The 18,773-nt window shown below is 38.4% G+C and overlaps 1 protein-coding gene across 2 annotated transcripts in view; it reads left to right on the plus strand.

Annotated features, from left to right (window-relative positions):
• The window catches only part of LOC130166909 (multiple epidermal growth factor-like domains protein 11), a 131,649-nt gene that overhangs the window by 92,784 nt on the left and 20,092 nt on the right, over positions 1–18,773 (plus strand). For both annotated transcript variants that reach the window (XM_056372758.1, XM_056372766.1), the window contains exons 12-15: positions 8,234–8,354; positions 11,061–11,224; positions 11,507–11,609; positions 16,943–17,089. In XM_056372758.1, coding sequence (XP_056228733.1) covers positions 8,234–8,354; positions 11,061–11,224; positions 11,507–11,609; positions 16,943–17,089 — 535 coding nt within the window. The remainder of the gene's footprint in view (positions 1–8,233; positions 8,355–11,060; positions 11,225–11,506; positions 11,610–16,942; positions 17,090–18,773) is intronic.

The following is an 18,773-nucleotide window of genomic DNA, read 5'->3' on the forward strand; positions in this document are numbered from 1 at the left end:
ATTCCATTCAGAGCAAAGCCGCACATCCACCATTGCAGCTGCCAGCTATACCTGATCACTGTATGACAAAATTAATATAGCGAGTTGGTAGTACGCTAACTAACACTTTAAACCTAACATCAGAAACACTTTTTGTTGATTGATATTTTGATGATTAGCCAGTTAATGGATGAGTTGATCCCCAGGAAATGAATCACCCAATATTCTGATTATTGATTAATTATTCAAAGGTCCAATATTGTATAAGGTTTTTGTAACTTTGTGATGTCACAACAAAGTAGCCACCGCTCTCAGCCATGACCCAAGCCCCGCCCACCTAGACCCACCATCCAACCTGGAAGGATTTGGTTATTCAGAGTGTTTACCTGAAATCTCCTATATTTTAATTTGATCACTTAGAAAACACTAAGCTCACTGATCTGTTGTTGCTGGAGCTTCAGAGAGAAACCTGAGCGAGGAGATGTAAAACTACATTGAGGTGGTTTTTGCTCCTTAAAACCATATATTTTCTAATGGATCAACACTTCAAATGAAACACTGGAAAGGTATAAAATATGGGAACTTTAAGTCATTTATCGAACTACACCGTTCTTTGTGTTGAGCCGTTCCAACGTGAGAATCTGCTGCTCACTGCTGAAGAAGGGTATCATTCAGTGACATCAGTAAAACTGCTACCTGCCTTATTTCTCTGCGTGGTTTCTGTGACTGCTGTGGTCACTCAGCGAACCATGGCAACAAGTTGTGAAAAAAGAAATTCAACCATCTTCAGCTCAGACAGCTATTAACCTTGGCATAACAGCTTCTTGGAAACAATGTGGGCGCTGGCTTGCATAAAGTTTGTAAACTAAAGACGCATTAAAAGAAGAATGGTTTAAATCGAAGCAGAAGAGGCTGACATATTCTGACTTTAGTCCCTAGTATATCATCGTACATATCCCATAATGCAACTGAATAATATCTTTCATAAGACTCTCTGTCTCTTAAATGTGCATGACTTTCCTTCAGTCTGTAACTTAGACTTTCTTCTTTCTACAAAATTTGTCAAGTTTTTGAGGAAAATATCAATATGTGGGAGTTAAAAAAGTTTCATGATGATATATTGGTCAATAATAATTAATATTTTTAACATAAATACATAACAACTTTGTGTTTTGTGACCAATATGCACAATCAAAGTGGAAAAATCTGCCAGTCTGCTGGATGATGGTATCTAAAGGACCTCACACTTACTTTGGCATTTGTGTAATGACAAATAAAGAAAAAAGTAATTTCTTGTTACTTAATAAGCTGACATTATATTTGACATTTGACAAAGTTCCTTCAGAGCCACAGAAGACATTATACAGCTGGGTCTCAGAGGTTGAGCAGAGCTCCCCATGAACAGTAAACTGATGTCAGTGTGTAAAATTGGTGGAATGCTCTTTTAAGAAATAAATCTGAGAATAGGACTCGTCTTGGCTCTTAGCTTTACCATAATAACAAGCTGTGACTATGTTAGATAGTACAATTTACCGATGTTCCCTGAACACCTCACACGCAGGCTATCGGTAGACGCTAGCCACAGCACACATCGTCAGGGGCCCCACTGAATGCGATTTTGGGCCAGCGGCAGTGTAGCTGTCAATGCAAAATGTGCCAGTATGACGTGCCAGCAGGGGCCCCTTTTTCCCGTTGGGAACCCCAAACATTTACCTGATTTGCATGTGACTAAAGTCCAGCTGAACAGGAAATGTAATGAATCACTGAAATATAAAGTCCAGTTCCTCTACATCTGCCAACGTTTAAGTCTAAGTCTATTACAGAAGCTGTAGTTATAGCAAATAAAGCAATAAAAGAAACCTTGAAACTTTTTTCATTCCTGAATACAAAACAACGATATTTAAACAAAGAAAAATATGTTGTGCTTCTAGCCCTTAAAGAATGTGTGTATGAAACTCTGGTAATCAGTTACACTGAAACACGACGGCGATTTGTTCGTTCAGAAACTCGGTGTCTTTGTTATAAATAATGAAGAAGTGGTACCTTCAGTAAAGGTTCTTTTCCACCAACATTTAATGATAACATGTTAGCTTTGCAGCAGCAGGTGCAGAACATGCTCTGTAACATGTGGAGGTTAATTAATCAGGTGCTGTTGACTCTGCAGGTTTAGTCGTAGAGTTACATGGCTTTTAATGGAGAAAGGCGACTGCAGGTGCAAACCCCCCAGATGCAGGTCAAAGAGAGTGAGTCAGAGTCCGAACATTGTTGTGTATGTCAGCAGTAATTGTGTGTGTGTGTGTGTGTGTGTGTGAGAAAGTGTATGTGTGTATGTGTGTGTGTGTGTGTGTGTGCGTGTGTGTGTGTGTGTGTGAGAAAGTGTATGTGTGTATGTGTGTGTGTGAACTATGAACTTACACCAACTTGATATTTAAGGTTTCTGCATCAGGATATTTTCACAGATTGAGGTAATTTTAGGCTGCTTTCTGATTTACACACGGTTTGGATCGGTCATGCATTTAGCCCAATGTGTTTGCTTGTTCATCTGTCGGTAAGCAGCATGTTTAAAAAAACTACTTTACAGATTTCAGTGAAATTTGCTGGAGGTTAGGCCTTGGGTCAAGGAAGATCAAATGTGTTTTTTGTGGCAGGTATAGAGACACAATGTGCCTGTTGATAAACAGACATTTCTCTCACATTTCAGCCAAAAAATTAGAACGATTAGCCATTTTGTTTCATGTTGATTTCTGATTGGGGGAGGGAGTATTTTGATTATCTCTCCCACCAAATTTATTTGCAATTTCTTAGCATTTTTATTTCTGTACACTGATTTACAACAACATATACAGCTGTGTTAAAATCATCCATGATTGTCGCCATATTTGTGGCTAATTTATCTAAACAAATGTTCTTTAATGAGCACAACAACATACCAACGTGAATCACTGTCTGACTTGTGGATGGTTTTCAGAGGTCTGGAACCAGTTTTCTAGACTGTTTTAGTAGATTATTGTTTTCCTGGATTTGTCAGTTCAAGATGAAACAAACCGTTTCAGACAAAACAAATGTCTATAACATGTTTGGATAAGCTGAAAATGGTTTTTCTTTTTTCCTGTATTTGGTTGCAAAATTCTCACAGATGTCACAGAAATGCACAAACTGCTCTAACTCTTGAAAAACATATCGTGTTGTTTCAGCCAAGGCAGGGGTGAATGTGAGCTCTTGAGTGATCCTGTGAAATCTTATTTAATTTTTTATTTTTTAAAATGTGTCTAAAACCATTTCAACTTCGTCCTTAGCAGCTGATGTGTATATTACTCTTTTATTTCTGTTGTGCATTGCAATATGGGTAAATTATGGAAGCTATGAAAGGCAAGTGATTTTTTTTTTTTCTTGCCAGGATCATTTTTCTGTTTTTTTTCATCTGTTAAAACAGCCCCCAAGAGACAAGTGAAAACATTTTTTTTTCTTTTTTTTGCCAGGATCATTTTTCTAAGTCTTTTTTTTTTTTTTTCATCAGAATTTTTTTCATTGCCTTTTGGGGATTTTTTTTTACAGATTAAAAAAGAACTTAAAAAATGATCCTGGCAGGGAAAAGATTTCACTTGTCAGGGCTTCTGTAGTACATACTATTCACCATCACTGTCCTCTTTTTTATTATTATTTTTTAACTTTGTGTAATACCAAGATCTTGGATACATCAAGATATTAGTCGCCTACACTTTACATTTGTTAAGGTTGTTAGAGTTAAAACTTGAATTTAGAGTCACAATTAGAGTCAGGATTAAAGCTTAATGTGAGGCAAGTTGACAGATTTGAAGGTCAAATTATAATTTTTAATAGATTTGGGTTAGGCAGGTGTTAATAGAAATGTTGAGTGTAGCCGTGTGTGTGTAAGTATGTGTGGTTTTTCAGTAGTGCGTGCAGCAGTAGCTGGTGAGGATCTGTGCCCTCCTGGCGTGTTGAGTGATCGTGCAGTGACTGAGCGGAGAGTGGAGATGAGACACCTAGGAGCAGAGAGATGACAGGGACTTTGATAATTGGACTGAGAACATCAGGGATTTTCAGCAGATGAAAGTAGGATGAGCGCTGTAGATGAATGTCCATTTGGTTTATAGCAGCTAAATTCAGATAGATGGTGCTCTCAGAGGAGTGTTATTGATTTAGAGGGAATTTATGCTGCGCTGGTAACTCACAGTTTGGTAGTCTGTGTGTCAGTGTGTAGACAAGAAACTGGCTTTAAACAGAATTTATATGTGGTATTGTCGCCAATTTGGACACTTGGATCAATATCTGTAAACATGTGCAACTCAGAGCCAATAACAAATCTGTCATACCAGGAGGAAGTGCTTTCACCGAAAAGGACAGAATTACACAGGGTTTTCCTGGAAACAAGTCTTACAGAAAAATACTCTGTTCTACAAGGCGCCTTTCTAGATGAATTCATTGTTTAATGGTTGATTAGATTAACAGATTAAATCCACATATTACAATCAATTGAGAACCGTATAAGTGCACTAATACTTATTTGAGAAAAAAAGCAAGAACTAAAATGACCAAACTTTAAATTTTGTATCTCTAAAGCTGACACTGAGGTGCCAAAAACTGCAGTTCCTTGAATAACCACTTATGCTGGCTCCAAAAGTGAGTCAATCTCCAAAGACTCCCATGTGAAAATGCCCAATTTTACAGCATGTTTGCAGCCTAGTACAAAAAACAGCTTTGGTCTCTATGGCTAATTTCCCCCTCCATGACAACTGTACAGGGGTTGGATTTTTTATATAACCCACCAAATTTTATTAAGTTATGCATAATTGATGGCGTGCCTGCTTTGAGTGACACGTGGGAGCAGTCAGAGTTAGCTAGCGGTACAGTGGCTAGCTGCTAGCTGTCTGCTTGGCATCACCTCAGCTGATTCGAGTCACTGAACGTGACCTCTTGGCTGCGTTTGCGATGTCAGTGCCCTTAGGAGGATTTTTCATGTAAAATATCAGACAGATAATATGACTAGTTGTGCTGTTCCTTGACTAACAAAACATTAGGAAGTCTTTTTTTGAGGTGAGTGAAATTCTAGTATTCTTTTGTTTATACGTTAACACTTATTAGCAGGTATCTGTGACTGCGCTCACAGCTCATTAACTAGCTAATTAGCCAACAAAAGGGTTAATCTTTAACACTTGGACACCCAGGATTAGCCGGGAGGTGATGATGGAGCAGCTCACTCTGAGCTTCAAAACTGCTCTTCCGAAACCTGTGGGTGACGTCGTGGAGGCTACATCCATATTGATATACAGTCTATATACAGAACCTCCACAGATTTCACTCAATATTAAGATTAATGTCAACTTATATGGGACTAAGAGTAGCATCCTTTTTTTGTAAATGCTCCACACTCCCCACACATTCACACCTGGAGGCTAGTGTACTTTAAGCAATACTATACAAACATGTGAGAGGGTTACAAGTCCAATAGTCTGCTGGCCTAATTACATTTGAGTATGTAATGAATATGAAAACATTTGTTTATTTGAGCTTGAATTTGTAGTAGGAAAAATAAAAACAGGATGATGAAGCTCCATGCTGCCTCATTGAATACAGAGGTGTAAGATATAGGTACTGTATATAAGGATCCTTCGATCCACATGTATTTACTATTCCAAGGGTCACTTTGTTAGAGCTCCTACTTCCCCAGGGAAATTCTGATGGTTTTCCTTATTGGGCCCACACACACGTTATTTATTAACAAAGTTTTTTAAAAAGTCCTTAATTCGCCAACTTTTTAATAAGGCCTCTCTCTTCCCCTGTCTTTGCACATTTGGCTGGCTTTGTGAATATTAGATTAATAGCAATTTAAAGGCAGCAGGTTGGAAGCAGGCAGCTTTAATTAGCACAGTTTATATGTTGAAGGTCCTGATCAATGCGACAGCGTGCTGGAGGTTCAGGTTGTGTGGAGCTTGATTTCACAGCATGCTAACAGCGCAGAATAAGGTTAGACATCCTGCTAATGCCAAGCTGTCTGTCTCGCTGCTCTGACCATGTCCACTATTGATTGGACAAGCATCGACGTCATGTTTCTCTGCAGGGACGCCACCAGTGATGATCGCCTCTCTATTCCATAATACATGTGCCTGTCTGTTGCATCTTCACTATCAGATTTAATGTAGTCATGGACTTAATAATGAATTTAAAGATGGACTCTGAACAAAACCTGTTTCCCTGGTGTCAGGCTGAGGCGGGGGGGGCGAAGGTGAAAAGCAGTGATGCATCTTAGCCAGCCGTATCATGAAGAATAAAAGAGCCCCAGACAGTGAATGAGCAGTACAGTCTTCATGAAACGGTTCTTTAAGATGTTATTAACGGTGGCTAAACACATGCAAGTGTAGAAAATATCCTCCCCCTCTATATTTGAAATTTTTGGGTTTTTTGGGGGGTTTTTTTCCAGACAGTAGTCGACATTGTAAGAAATATATGGGCTATATGGAGCAAAACTGGAGCAACTGTGTGTTGTGCTACACAGTAATGAGGGGGTGATTTCACATACAGCCCTTTTTATTTATTTATTTATTTATTTATTTATTTATTTATTTTTTACCACAGCAGCATGTTCCTCAAGTTTGACGGGTGCCCTAGGAACCTGTTTTGTTTTGTATTGTTGTATTGTAAAAAGACAAGTACAACCAAATCAATATCAGTTTTTTGAGATTTTTGAAATTTCGGATTTAAAAAATCTGGTATCTTACAAAAGAAAAAAATGGTAAAAAATATATCATCCGATAGTAATTGTTTTAAAGGTTTTAAGAACCAAAATCAGTCTTGATGTAGTTTCACATGTCCTCTCTCAGGCTTCTCTCTGGAGCTCTAGTAACAACAGGTCGGTGAGCCAATCAGAAGAGAGGAGGCTCTGAGCTTCTCCTCTGATTGGCTCACTGTTTTCTGAGTGATTTGAATAAAAATATAGCAGATTTCAGGTAAACACTCAGAGAAACCAAATCCTGCAAGGTTGGATGGTGGGTGCAGGTGGGCGGGGCTTGGGACATGGCTGAGGGCGGTGACTGCTTTGTTGTAACATGCTTGTTTTAAGTCTCAGTTTCTGAATACAGGCTGCGTGCATTTCTTTATGGACTGAGTGCTTTGATACTTTATTAATATAAAACCTAGAACTGCTTTACAATCAAAAAAGACATGGAGATTTCACTTTATACATTATAGGACCTTTAAAACATAAACACATGAAATAAACAATAATGATATGGGTCCATTTTCATAGACGAAAAATCAACCCTGTCTGGTAAATATGTTCTGGAGACACTGACACCACAAATGTAGTTTGGCATTTCTTTATTACAGTTTACATATACATTTATATATAATGTCATGTGTATGCTTTTATGAATTTGCTTATATCATCTTAATTATGTCTGTTTCTTTATTTTTTTATGTAATCAATCAGTCAATCAATGTAATAAATAAACTTTGATCAGCAATTGCTGTTTTTAGTGGAATTGATTTGGCTCGTATACATTTGTAAGATATCTCTCAGTAGATTTCGACTTTGACAGATATTCACCATAGATATATGACTAGACAAAACTTTAATTTAAGATATCTGTAATTATATTTTGACTGGTATTTGCACAACCTTTCTCTTGGGCACAGAGCTAACAGATATCACCATACCATGTTATCATTTACTTAACTACATTTAAGATTTAGATTTTTTGGTAAGTTTTTGTTAATCTAATGTCTGTGATATGAGTGTTTGATTCAGTCTTTGCTATTTTTATTATAATACATATTATTTATATTCTTATATTTATTTGTTTATTTTTTTGTGAGCTCAGGACGCTGCTGGGATATTATTTTTATACCTCTTTATTATTATAAGAAAGCGACAGTATGACAAAAAAGTTCATTTTAAAAAGGCTTAAAACAGATTTAGTGTAAAAAATGTTGAAGTGTAAACTTGCACCTATGAAAATATTGACACGTTCAAATAATTTATATTTCACTTTAACATTAAATGAGTCCTTTATAATCCTCAGACTTGTGTAAAATAAGAAAACATTTAGTTGGACCTGTAAGTTAGAGCAGTGCAGAGCATGTAATAAACTTCAAATCAAATCATTATTGATTTGATAAAGAAATTAGAAGTAGAGGTGGAATACAAAATAAGTAAAAGTAAACACTATAAAAGAAAGAGTTTGTTACATTTGATAGTTTCAGTTTCTGTGTGTGTGTGTGTGTTAACTGTTTCCAGGGTGACGACTGCTCTATCAGCTGTCCTGTTGGCCTGTATGGGACCAACTGCACATCGTCGTGCTCCTGCCACAACGAGATCTCCTGCTCACACGTCGACGGCTCCTGCATCTGCAGAGAAGGTTGTGTTGAGCTCCATGATCCTCCATTACACTGTTAGAGTTCATTGGTTTATGATGCTCAGTGGATTTTGGAAGGTATTAAGTAGTATTAAAAGCAAATCTAACATGTCCCCTGTGACTGATGTATATGCTGTATATGACATTATTAGATGTTTCAGTTTGGTACTTTAGCCTAGTGGGTCCCAACCCCAAAGCCCCCCAAAAGGGTGACGAGATAAAGGATGCTATTTGCTCCCAGGTGTCTGTAACCAACAATAATATGTACACCTGGGTTTTAGGTTGTCCTGAACCACTTCAGTGAGTCACATGAGAGCAGTTCTGGCAGAAAGGGTCTGTTTTAACTCAAACTACAACCTTTTTCTAAATGTAACCGAGTAGTTTAGTTCCCAAAACCAAACCAAACTGTGTCTGAAAACTTAATATAATTCAACTAAGACTTAAAATAAATTAATAGCAACTTTTGAATCATACTGGAGTTGAACCCCGGTGTCCTGGGGGAAAGTCGTCCACCACGACCTCCTGCCTATATGGGCTCTGTCACTCCGTACACTGTCTCGTCTGACTTCCTATAGTCTTTCTGCTATAGTGCTTAATAAACACCTTGAAAAGTACAAACTTAAATTTCTCCTGCAGATTTATTTCACAGGTTTACAGAGGTTGATTTACAGCTACAAACTTTGGAATTATTTGTGAGCATCACTCTACAAACTCAAAATCTTTCTGACCCTAATTTGAGCTTGTGCAACAGCTCTCATTCAAAGCACAACTTCACCTGAAACTGCTCTGCTTTTCAGTCTGTTTTCTACTATTGTAGGTGGAAAATCATGTCTCCGCCTCTTCATAGATTTTATTTGAGTTTGTTTTGCTCTTTATTCTGGGGGTTTCAGATGGGGTTTTAACCATTTTACAAACTGTGGTTAGTTTCAGAATAATCTCTCGGCTCCACGGCTGCCTTTTCACTTTTCTTATCTCCTCTGTGGGAGAATAAATTCCTTTAAAATCTTGAGTATTGCGTCGTTTTCACTTTTACATGTCTCTTTTATCCTCTCCTTCAGACCTCAATTAGTCAATGAACAGATAAGTTGTAACTATTGATTGACAGAGAGATGCTAAATACATTAAATCATTTATTAAGAATTAATGATACTCTAATTGCAGAGACTTAATTGTGAGGATTTGCTGCTTTTCTACATCATGTCAAAATAAACTGAATAACTTTCTTACTGTTGGTCGGACATAACAAGCTATTTGACTGACTTTAACAAACTGTAATTTTTTTTTTGTTTTTTCATACCAAATGAATGATTGACTAATCGATAAAATAATGGGCAAATTATTTGATAATGAAAATGATCATTAATTGCATCCTTAGTATCAGTGCAGCAGTAGATATTTTGAGGTTATGTTTGATTAATGCGATTTTGAGAAGATTTTTTTTCCTCCCAGCCAGAAACCCTAACCCTTCTCTCAACTCCTGACCCTGAGTACCTGCCTCCAGAACTTTTTCCTTTTTACTATTTTGTTCTCCACTTCACTTGCTTAATATCTCTCAATATCAGCATCTTTAAATATTAATGCGCCACTGAACCTCGTGGGGAACATGGGTAATTAAAGTGGAGAGACATCTGAGGCAGAACCAGAGGCCTGAGAGCTTTGGCTAGAACAAGTGGGTGTCTGTCTTCACCCTGTAAACTCTTATTTCTTTTTCTCCTTTAAAACCACTGAGTGGGAAACTTAGAGGCAAATTATTCAGATTGATTATCAACCGTGTGTTTGCTATGTTAATGTGACAGTCTTTATACTATAGATGCTTGTAGAGAAAACATCTGTTTATCTATACAGTTCAATATACTTTTAGGACTTTAACACCTACTGCTAGGTTTGGGTGTTATCCAAAATTGAATGTCTCGATACAGTCCAGCCCAAATGTCGTGGATATACAATGTTATTATGTTTTTTTAACGTAATAACATAAAATAATATAATTATTTTATTTTATTCGAGGGTCGGACTCATCAGATCAAAAAAAAATTGATATTACAAAAAATATCCCATATGGTGGGAAATTTCACGATTTCATTATTGAATATCAACCCAAGCCTACCACCTACATTTATTCCTAAAACAAGATATTTACATTCAAATAAAGTAAAAAAAACATTAATACACATTCAAGTTAAATTAATTTCATCATTAATTTCACTAGGATAACCCACTTAAGTCAAGACAGTTAAATTCATCTATGAGAATGCTTTCTGATAAAAGATTGTTGCCCATCAGGAGTTTCATATATTCGTCAATAGTTTGTGTGTGTTAAAAAATATGACTTTTCTTTTTAAGCCACTTGCGGTTCTTATTGCAATAATCAATTGGGGTTGTAAACATCATCATTCGCAACTGACAGTTGAACTCAGTGTAGTTATACACAGTCATAGTGTTCCTACATGTCTGGAGCCATCACTTTCAGTTCGATCCTCCAAAATAAGTGGTTCACATAATCTGTTTTGGCTTGTTTACAGTCTGTCAGAGCGATGTTGCTTTGTTCCCTGATCTCAGCAATTACTTTGATGAGCACAATATTATCATAACCGATGTCCAAAACTATGAACATAAATCAACTCTTATCATCACTGATATTATCAATACATGCCGCATCCCTGACTCAAATAACGGACTGATGGTCTCTCTGTGACACTGTGTTTCCAGGTTGGCAGGGTGTGGACTGCTCCATCCCGTGCTCCAGTGGCACTTGGGGACTGAGCTGCAATCAGACATGTCAGTGTGCCAACGGAGCGGCCTGCGACCCCGTCAATGGAACCTGCACCTGCTCCCCGGGCTGGAGGGATGAATACTGCGATGTACCGTGTCCTGTGAGTGGCCATGGCAGCCGTAGTTTGTCTTTATTCAATGTTCAGTCACCCACTCAGGCATCCACTCACTTTCTCACATGAGAAACAAGCCACAGTGATGTTTTGCAGACACAAGAAGATGCAAGCAGCTTAATCTTTGTTTGGTTTTAAATTGTTAAAACACCACTTGTGTTTTCTTATATATGAAAACATTGTTCCTCAATAGGAACAGCAACATTAAGACTTATGTGTATTAAAGGTGCATTTATATATTTGCGTGTGTTGTGCTCTTGCTGTTGTTAGGAGGGATCATATGGGCTGGACTGCCGAGAGAAATGTGACTGCGTCAACTGCGATGGCTGTGATCCAGTGACTGGCTTCTGTCACTGTCTTGCAGGTTGGACAGGTGAGTCATGCAGCCACAGGTCAGGTTTCTGGTATTAGACTGAGGTTCAGAGGTCAAATAAACAGGCTCATAATTGGCAGCTCATATAAACAAGTCCAAAAGTTTCTTTATATTGTACATTTAGCACAAATTAGCAATCAGGCAGAACAATAACAAACACTGTAACACAAAATTTACAATACCAGAAATAACATAAAAGCATAAGAGCAGGTGAAGCTTAGTCCATAGTTATACACCAGAGGTGTAATCCACTGTGCACCAGTCAGTTCTTAGTGGCTCCTCGTCAACTCATTTACCAGGAATTTGCATTCATGTGATTATCAGTTACAGGTAAATATATGTATCAGTGCAAACACACTGCAGGAGGTAAATAACTTACATCAGACATAAAGTCCACTGTTTTGCAGCCTGGTCATAGTGTTACTGAAAAGTAGTGCAGAAGTTAAATGGATTTATATATTATTAACCTGCCAGTTGTCCATGTGGTGAGTCATATCACGACTCACACTGTAAAACTGTGCATCATGAAATTCTACTCTACTTTTTTGACTGTCGTGTTAAAGTGAACCTGCTTTAACAGTTCCATACTGGGACACATTCGGTTACCTCCGAAGGATGCGGCCCCTGACTTGGGACACGGCTACAGAGTCAGTCAGTCTGGAGATGCAGTGTTAAACACACATTTACACCAGATGTGAGACATCAACAGTGCACAAGCATCTACCTGTTGACTCCACATCTAACCACCTGACCTGTCTGCAGCAGAGGACCTCACCTCACCAGGCTGCATAACATCAGAAACTCAATGGACAAAATTGGTTCTTCTGTAACTTCCATTAGGAGTATAAAGGAAATGAACAGCGTTGTCTATATGTCCATATTTATACTGGAAAGCTCACAATGATCAGTCACTGTATAGTTGATAAGTTCACAACAGATAAGGAGCGGGACGTTTGTGATGTTTTTAACGTCTTCGCCTCAAGATTACACATCATTAAGTGCACCAGATGAAAAAAATAGACTCAGTTTAACCTTCCATCATTCATGTAAATTTAACGACTGGACCGTTTGTGTGCATTTGCTAGCTAACAGCAGACACACTAACCGTCTTTGAGAGTCTGTCTGTGTATCTGTGTTCAGCTCAGCCTCTGACTCGATGCAGAACTCTGTTTTTTCCCTCAAGTCTCTCTCTCTCCTCTTTTCTCTCGTCTCTTATGTTTTTGAAGCACGTTCATAAAAGAATGAGTGAGAATTTTCAGCTCGTGCAGACACGAGTTCACATCAATTTGCACCACTATGGGAGAGTTTGCATCTCCTTGTATCTCTCTATTGACTTTCTACACAATCAAACTTCACTCTGCATTCTGTTTGAACGTAGGTTTGTAACATTTGGTTGGATGCTTAATCACTCTGTTAGATGGATGAGTAGCGTAGCCTCAGTTTGAATTGATTGTAACTGATGTTAATAATAATGCATGATATACAGCCTTGAATTAGGAAAAAACACCCCAGAAACGCTGCTGCTATAGATTGCCCTTTTGTCTGGTCTTTAGGACTTTTGGAGGACACACAATCATGAGTCACATCCAGCCCCTGAATTGGGGGCTTAAAGCAGGTGAAGCAGGTATGGAAAATAGCTGAAGGGATATTCTGTGAAGGAGTATGGACAAGCATCAGAGGCTGAACAGAGGGAAGAGGGGAGGCGGTGTGGGCGACACCATGACATGAATGGAGCCAGCAGATCAATATGACACACAACAAACTCCAACCTATAATTCTAAAACTGATGGAGATTCAAGCCTGGATGAGTTTGACAGCCCAGCTCTCTTCAATAATTCAACTTCACAAAAGTTCCCCATGGATAAAGCTCTTTTCAGACCTTTGCTCTCAGACTCCTGTGTTTGTTTGGACGGACTATTTTTTTGCATCCTTAGCATCGACATTACTCCTCTTTGAACCTTTGTTTCTTTATTAATTGTCATGTTCAAGTTGTAGCTTTGCTTATTTTACCTGCTAATTGTCAATCAGTCGTGATGAGCAATGATCGATGTGAGAGCTGATGAATATGGAGAGGGCATTTTAATTCACTGCCAGAGGGAGAGTTGGTAATGAACTGACATTGGGAAAACTTCAGTATATTGATGAATATTTAGATCAAAGTTTAGACCAAAGGTTGGAAGTAAATGAGTTTGGTTTAAAGAAGTAAAGAAACATGACGTGTTTGTGTTGGTCTGAAACAAGTAGGTCCATGTAATTACAGTTAAGGTGATGACCGAGAATGGTAATTAGTCCGGTGAGATGATAGGAGTGTTTTCATTAAGCTGAAATAAATAATAATAAACCCCTCGAGCAGCTTTCATTTTCTGTTCAAGACTTTCTCCTGTGAACTGTCAGTGGATGAAACAAACCAATAAGACCAAATTTAACTGTTTGCACATTGTATGTCCTTTTAACCACAATGTAGCTATATAAAAATTGGCAAAGCGTATCTGCACCGTATCTACTATGATCACAGAGTCTGATTGAAAGGAAAGAAGTGCTAATGTCAGTCAGAACCAAGCAGCAACCTCTGAGGCCAAAAAATGTCATACTACCAATGTTCCCCCAGTGGCCGACTGTGGTACTGCAAGACAAAAATCGCTGCAGGTAAAAAAAAAAACTTCTGAATGTATGTGATTGGTGAGTCACTTTCAAATGCAGCTTAACCAGTTCTCATGAACCTTTTACCCCATTGTTCTGCCCCCATTGATAGGCATACCACAGCCTGAGGGCTGTGAGTGATGCTCCAACAGAACTAGTTCTTAAGACTAGTTTGTTTATTTACCCTGGCTGCACTGGAAGCCAGGGTAAAAAGCCAGTCGTCAGAGAGGGGGAAGACGCAGTATCAGTACTTGCAAAGAAAAATCATCATGTGAGCTAAACTGGGTCAGAAACCATAATATTATTTATGTCAGATCTAATTTTTGAATTTTTCTATCAATGCTTTTGTCACTTGGGATACGATTCCTGGGTGTCAGCTTCACAAAATGTTAGTGAGGAAGACTTTTAACTTTTCATCTGCTCCATATGCTGTCCCAAACCTCTCATCCTCCACCTCTCTAGCCCTCCCTTTGTTTTTAACTTCACAGCATAACGAATAGGGCTTCTGATTTTCACCCGCTTTATGGCTCAAAGGTAGTTTATTAATTGACTTATAATGGCTGCCTGTGCCCCACTCTCATATTCTCTCATATTCTGTGTCAAAGGAAGTTTCTAATGAGCTACACATAGGCCAGACTGCAGTGAGACAGGGAGGGAGATATACTGTATTTCCACATACACTATTCTTACTTTGTCTGTACGTCCCCCTGTCTGTCTGTTGCTATATTTAGATGTGGTGCTAAGCGTGTTGCCCTGGGTGTGTGTGTGGTTCTGAGTGTAACCAAAAGTTAATGTAATGCGAGTCTCTTGGGCACCACGGTCTCCAGACTGTCCCCTGTGAGCAGTGGGGGCTCTGATCGTTCTGCAAGACAGCTTTTGTGTAGACAGACGACTCCTGCCTCTCAGGACACACACACCCATACACACACACACACACATATATGCAAGACTGATGAAAGAACAAGACACTTCAGCAAATGATTAAAGGGCAAAAAGTCTCAGGCAGAATTTGGGAAATTTAGGTTTTTGCTTAAAGTGTCTGTTCAGACAAACTGACATTTATTCATAGACAACAGTTTATTTGGTACAAGAGGTTCACAGTGTAAAGCGAAAACTGAGGCTGCATCAGTTACTTTACATAGTTTTGAATGTTGATGTCATAGATTATACTCCAGCTGGTAATTAATGCCAGTTGATTTTAGTTTATCACAGATCAATCAGTATTGGCTCATAATGTCAACTAATAAATCACAAACAGCACTTTACAGAGAGCAAGTCAACTGTAAAATATCCCATAGAGAACAGCCACTGGTCACTACACTTATGAGATTTAAGGAATCTTTATGAAAATGTTTGTTTGTGCTAAAAAAGACTAAAATATTAATAACCTCAAAAACCAATACTGGTTGGCCTCTGGCTCGTGTAATTAGTGAAACCGCTTTGAGGCAGTACACAGATTTATTCCATTTCTGAATGTCTTATACAACATGTTTGAAGAACCAAACTGATGTATTATTCAGAAACGTGTAGAGAGTTTATTTACTAAATTATGAACATAAGAAGAATCTATTTAATCTGTATGAACTATTCAATGAGTAATTAACTGTTATAGGCAACAAAAATACCATCACTTCACTTCATTTTTCATCATGAAACATCAGAATCAGAACAGATGAGATCGTGGTGAAATTTAATCTCATTTGACTCGATTATTTTTCATTCAATATTGATGATGATGTTCTGCTTCCCGACACTTAAATGAGCAATTACTAACTTAATCTAAAAGATAATCAATAGCTCAAACAATAATGAAGACGATCATTAATTACATCATCTTTTTCTTCCTGCCAACCTCATTTCTTGCTTGGAGACATTTAAATCTGTTTTTAATGAATGAGGCTTGCCTTTTTCTATATTTTTCTTATTGTCAAAAAGTCCCATAAAAAAAAAAAACAACTAATCAATGTATTAATCTGGCTCTCAGTAATATCTGACTTCACTACTCTGTCTGTGCCACTTAGCCCAAAGTCCATTAGTTTCTCCTGAAGACGTAAATCTTTAAAACAGCTCTTAAAAATAGTTTCAGTAAAAGCAGAACGAAATGGTGCATTTCCTGGGGACTATTTCCAGCTGCGGATTAATCTACATTTGGTGCTGTAGTGTGTGTGTGTGTGTGTGTGTGTGTGTGTGTGTGTGTGTGTGTGTGTGTGTGTGTGTGTGTGTGTGTGTGTGTGTGTGTGTGTGTGTGTGTGTGTGTTCATGGTGATTAAGGAACATTGTTGACGAGAAGAAAAATACAGGATGTCATCAGACTTGTCCTTTTACAGAGGAGCTGCAGAATGAAGAAGCTCCTCACCATCTCTGTCTTATCTGTCACATTCCTCTTTTCCATACATCTCATCTCGTTCACACTCCCTCCTCTCCTACAAACTCCAGCTCAGGGTAGGTGTTAAAATTGCCTTTTTCTAATGTTCCCTCATCCTCCCTTTTTTGCATCATTCTCTCTTCTCCTCTTTCAAGTCTAAGTGACACATCTGAAACTTTGTGAGCAGCATTAGGAAAGTCAGTTCGACTTCACTTAAAAGTCGGGTAGCTAAGAACAAAACCTCTTGCTTCATCATAGTCTATAATGTTTGTTGTGTGTGTGTGTGTCTGTCTGTGTGCGTGCGTGCATGTGTGTGTGTTTTCTGCAGGTGTCCATTGTGACAGCGTGTGTGAGGAGGGACGCTGGGGACCCAACTGCTCCTACAGCTGCACCTGTGAGAACGGAGGCTCCTGCTCCCCAGAGGACGGCACCTGTGTGTGTGCTCCCGGCTACCGCGGCACCAACTGTAGACGAAGTAAAGAAATAATTTATACGCACACACACATACACACACACACACACACACACACACACACACACACACACACACACACACACATACACATTTTACTTCTGCTGTCCCAGGTGCAGTGTAATGGTGGAGAAAGAACTTGGATCACAAATTTGCAATAGCACAATTTAAAAAACTGATTGAAGTCCTACTCTTAAATGTATTAATTGTGAGTAACTGTACCTGTTTGACTGTTTTAATATTATTGATCTATCCATCAATAATGAAAATCCCCAAATGATGGGGTAATGATTTTCGTGCTTTCAGATCAGTTAAAGGATTATATGCTCCTTTGCAGGTTGAGAAAAATTCTATAACTCTCAGATAATGTCTAAATGCAGTGAACTGCAAAGTGTGACTGAGCTGAAACAAGGATTTCCACAGGTAGACACAAGTTTCCACACACTGGAATGTGCATGTACAGATTTATTTCATTCATGCTTTTGGTCACAAACCAACATGGAATTCGGATTCAGGTTTATGACCCAAAGCTTGGATAAAGTTAAATAAAATGTGCAGATCTTTTTATGCCGAAGCTCTTTTTTTTTTTTTTGTATTTACATGTGATTATTTTTCCAAAGGCTTACAGCCAGGTGAGCAGTGGATATTTAAAGGTACCCTGTGGAGTATTCTTGTAAACAGAGTCCCTGCTTACATTGTGTGTTTCTCACACAAAACACACTGTGTGTATCCTTGAGGTCTTAAAAAGTGTGTTTAATGCATTTCCTTTCTCATAAAACATTTGCTAAGCTTCTTTTTGAAACCTGCATTGTACATCCATGTTTACTAGCTTGAGGTGTTATCTTTTCCTGTCTTTACTGGGGCATTGCTGTGTGTTTTTTGTTTTGTTTTTTTTCAGTGGAGCAGTGTGAAACCTCCCTGGCAGGGATGTGCATTATATCAGCTGCACATGTACCCAAGACCCACACTTAAAGCCTTGCTCCGCAGTGCTGCTGGTGGTCAGAAACTCCACAGGGCACCTTTAAGCTCTCATTTTGAATGTGACATGTTAACCTGCAAAATAACCCGAAAAGTCACAGCCAACAAATGAACATAGTGGAGTAAAATGTATGATGTCCCCCCTGGAATTATGGAGGGAAAAAAAGGACAGCTATGAAAATGGATGATATACTCAAGTAGCTCGGAATTGTGGTTGCTAGATAAGTGTGGAGGTTCACTCTCGACCTTGAGGACACACACACTGTTGAAAGAAACACTCTGAGCTCAAACTTTACACTTAACCTTCGGGAATAGCTGAGTGAGTGAACTTTGAAGCTACAGGCATTATCACCTGTAGTTATTTAAATGTTAGCACCCATCAGTTTCTTCTACACATTACATTAAATTAATGTTTCAGGACTCAGAATAGACTGACTATACAGTAGAGGATCTGAAGATGGATCCCCTGATTTGTTTTATTTTAATCACATTTAATCACATTTTTGTTGTGTGTATGTATTGCTGATTCTAACATAGTCATTTTACTGTTTTATCTTTATTCTGCTGGTTAATAAGTTCAAGGTGGTTCCATTTTTGTTGGTGTTTAAGCTCCTTGATTTTTGGATTAACAGGGAGTTAGTCAGACACTGCCAAGATCGCGATGATGGAGCATCTCACTCTGAGCTTCAAACCGTTCTTCAGAAACCTA

This window comes from Seriola aureovittata, chromosome 1 (assembly GCF_021018895.1).
Source record: "Seriola aureovittata isolate HTS-2021-v1 ecotype China chromosome 1, ASM2101889v1, whole genome shotgun sequence".
NCBI lineage: Eukaryota > Metazoa > Chordata > Actinopteri > Carangiformes > Carangidae > Seriola > Seriola aureovittata.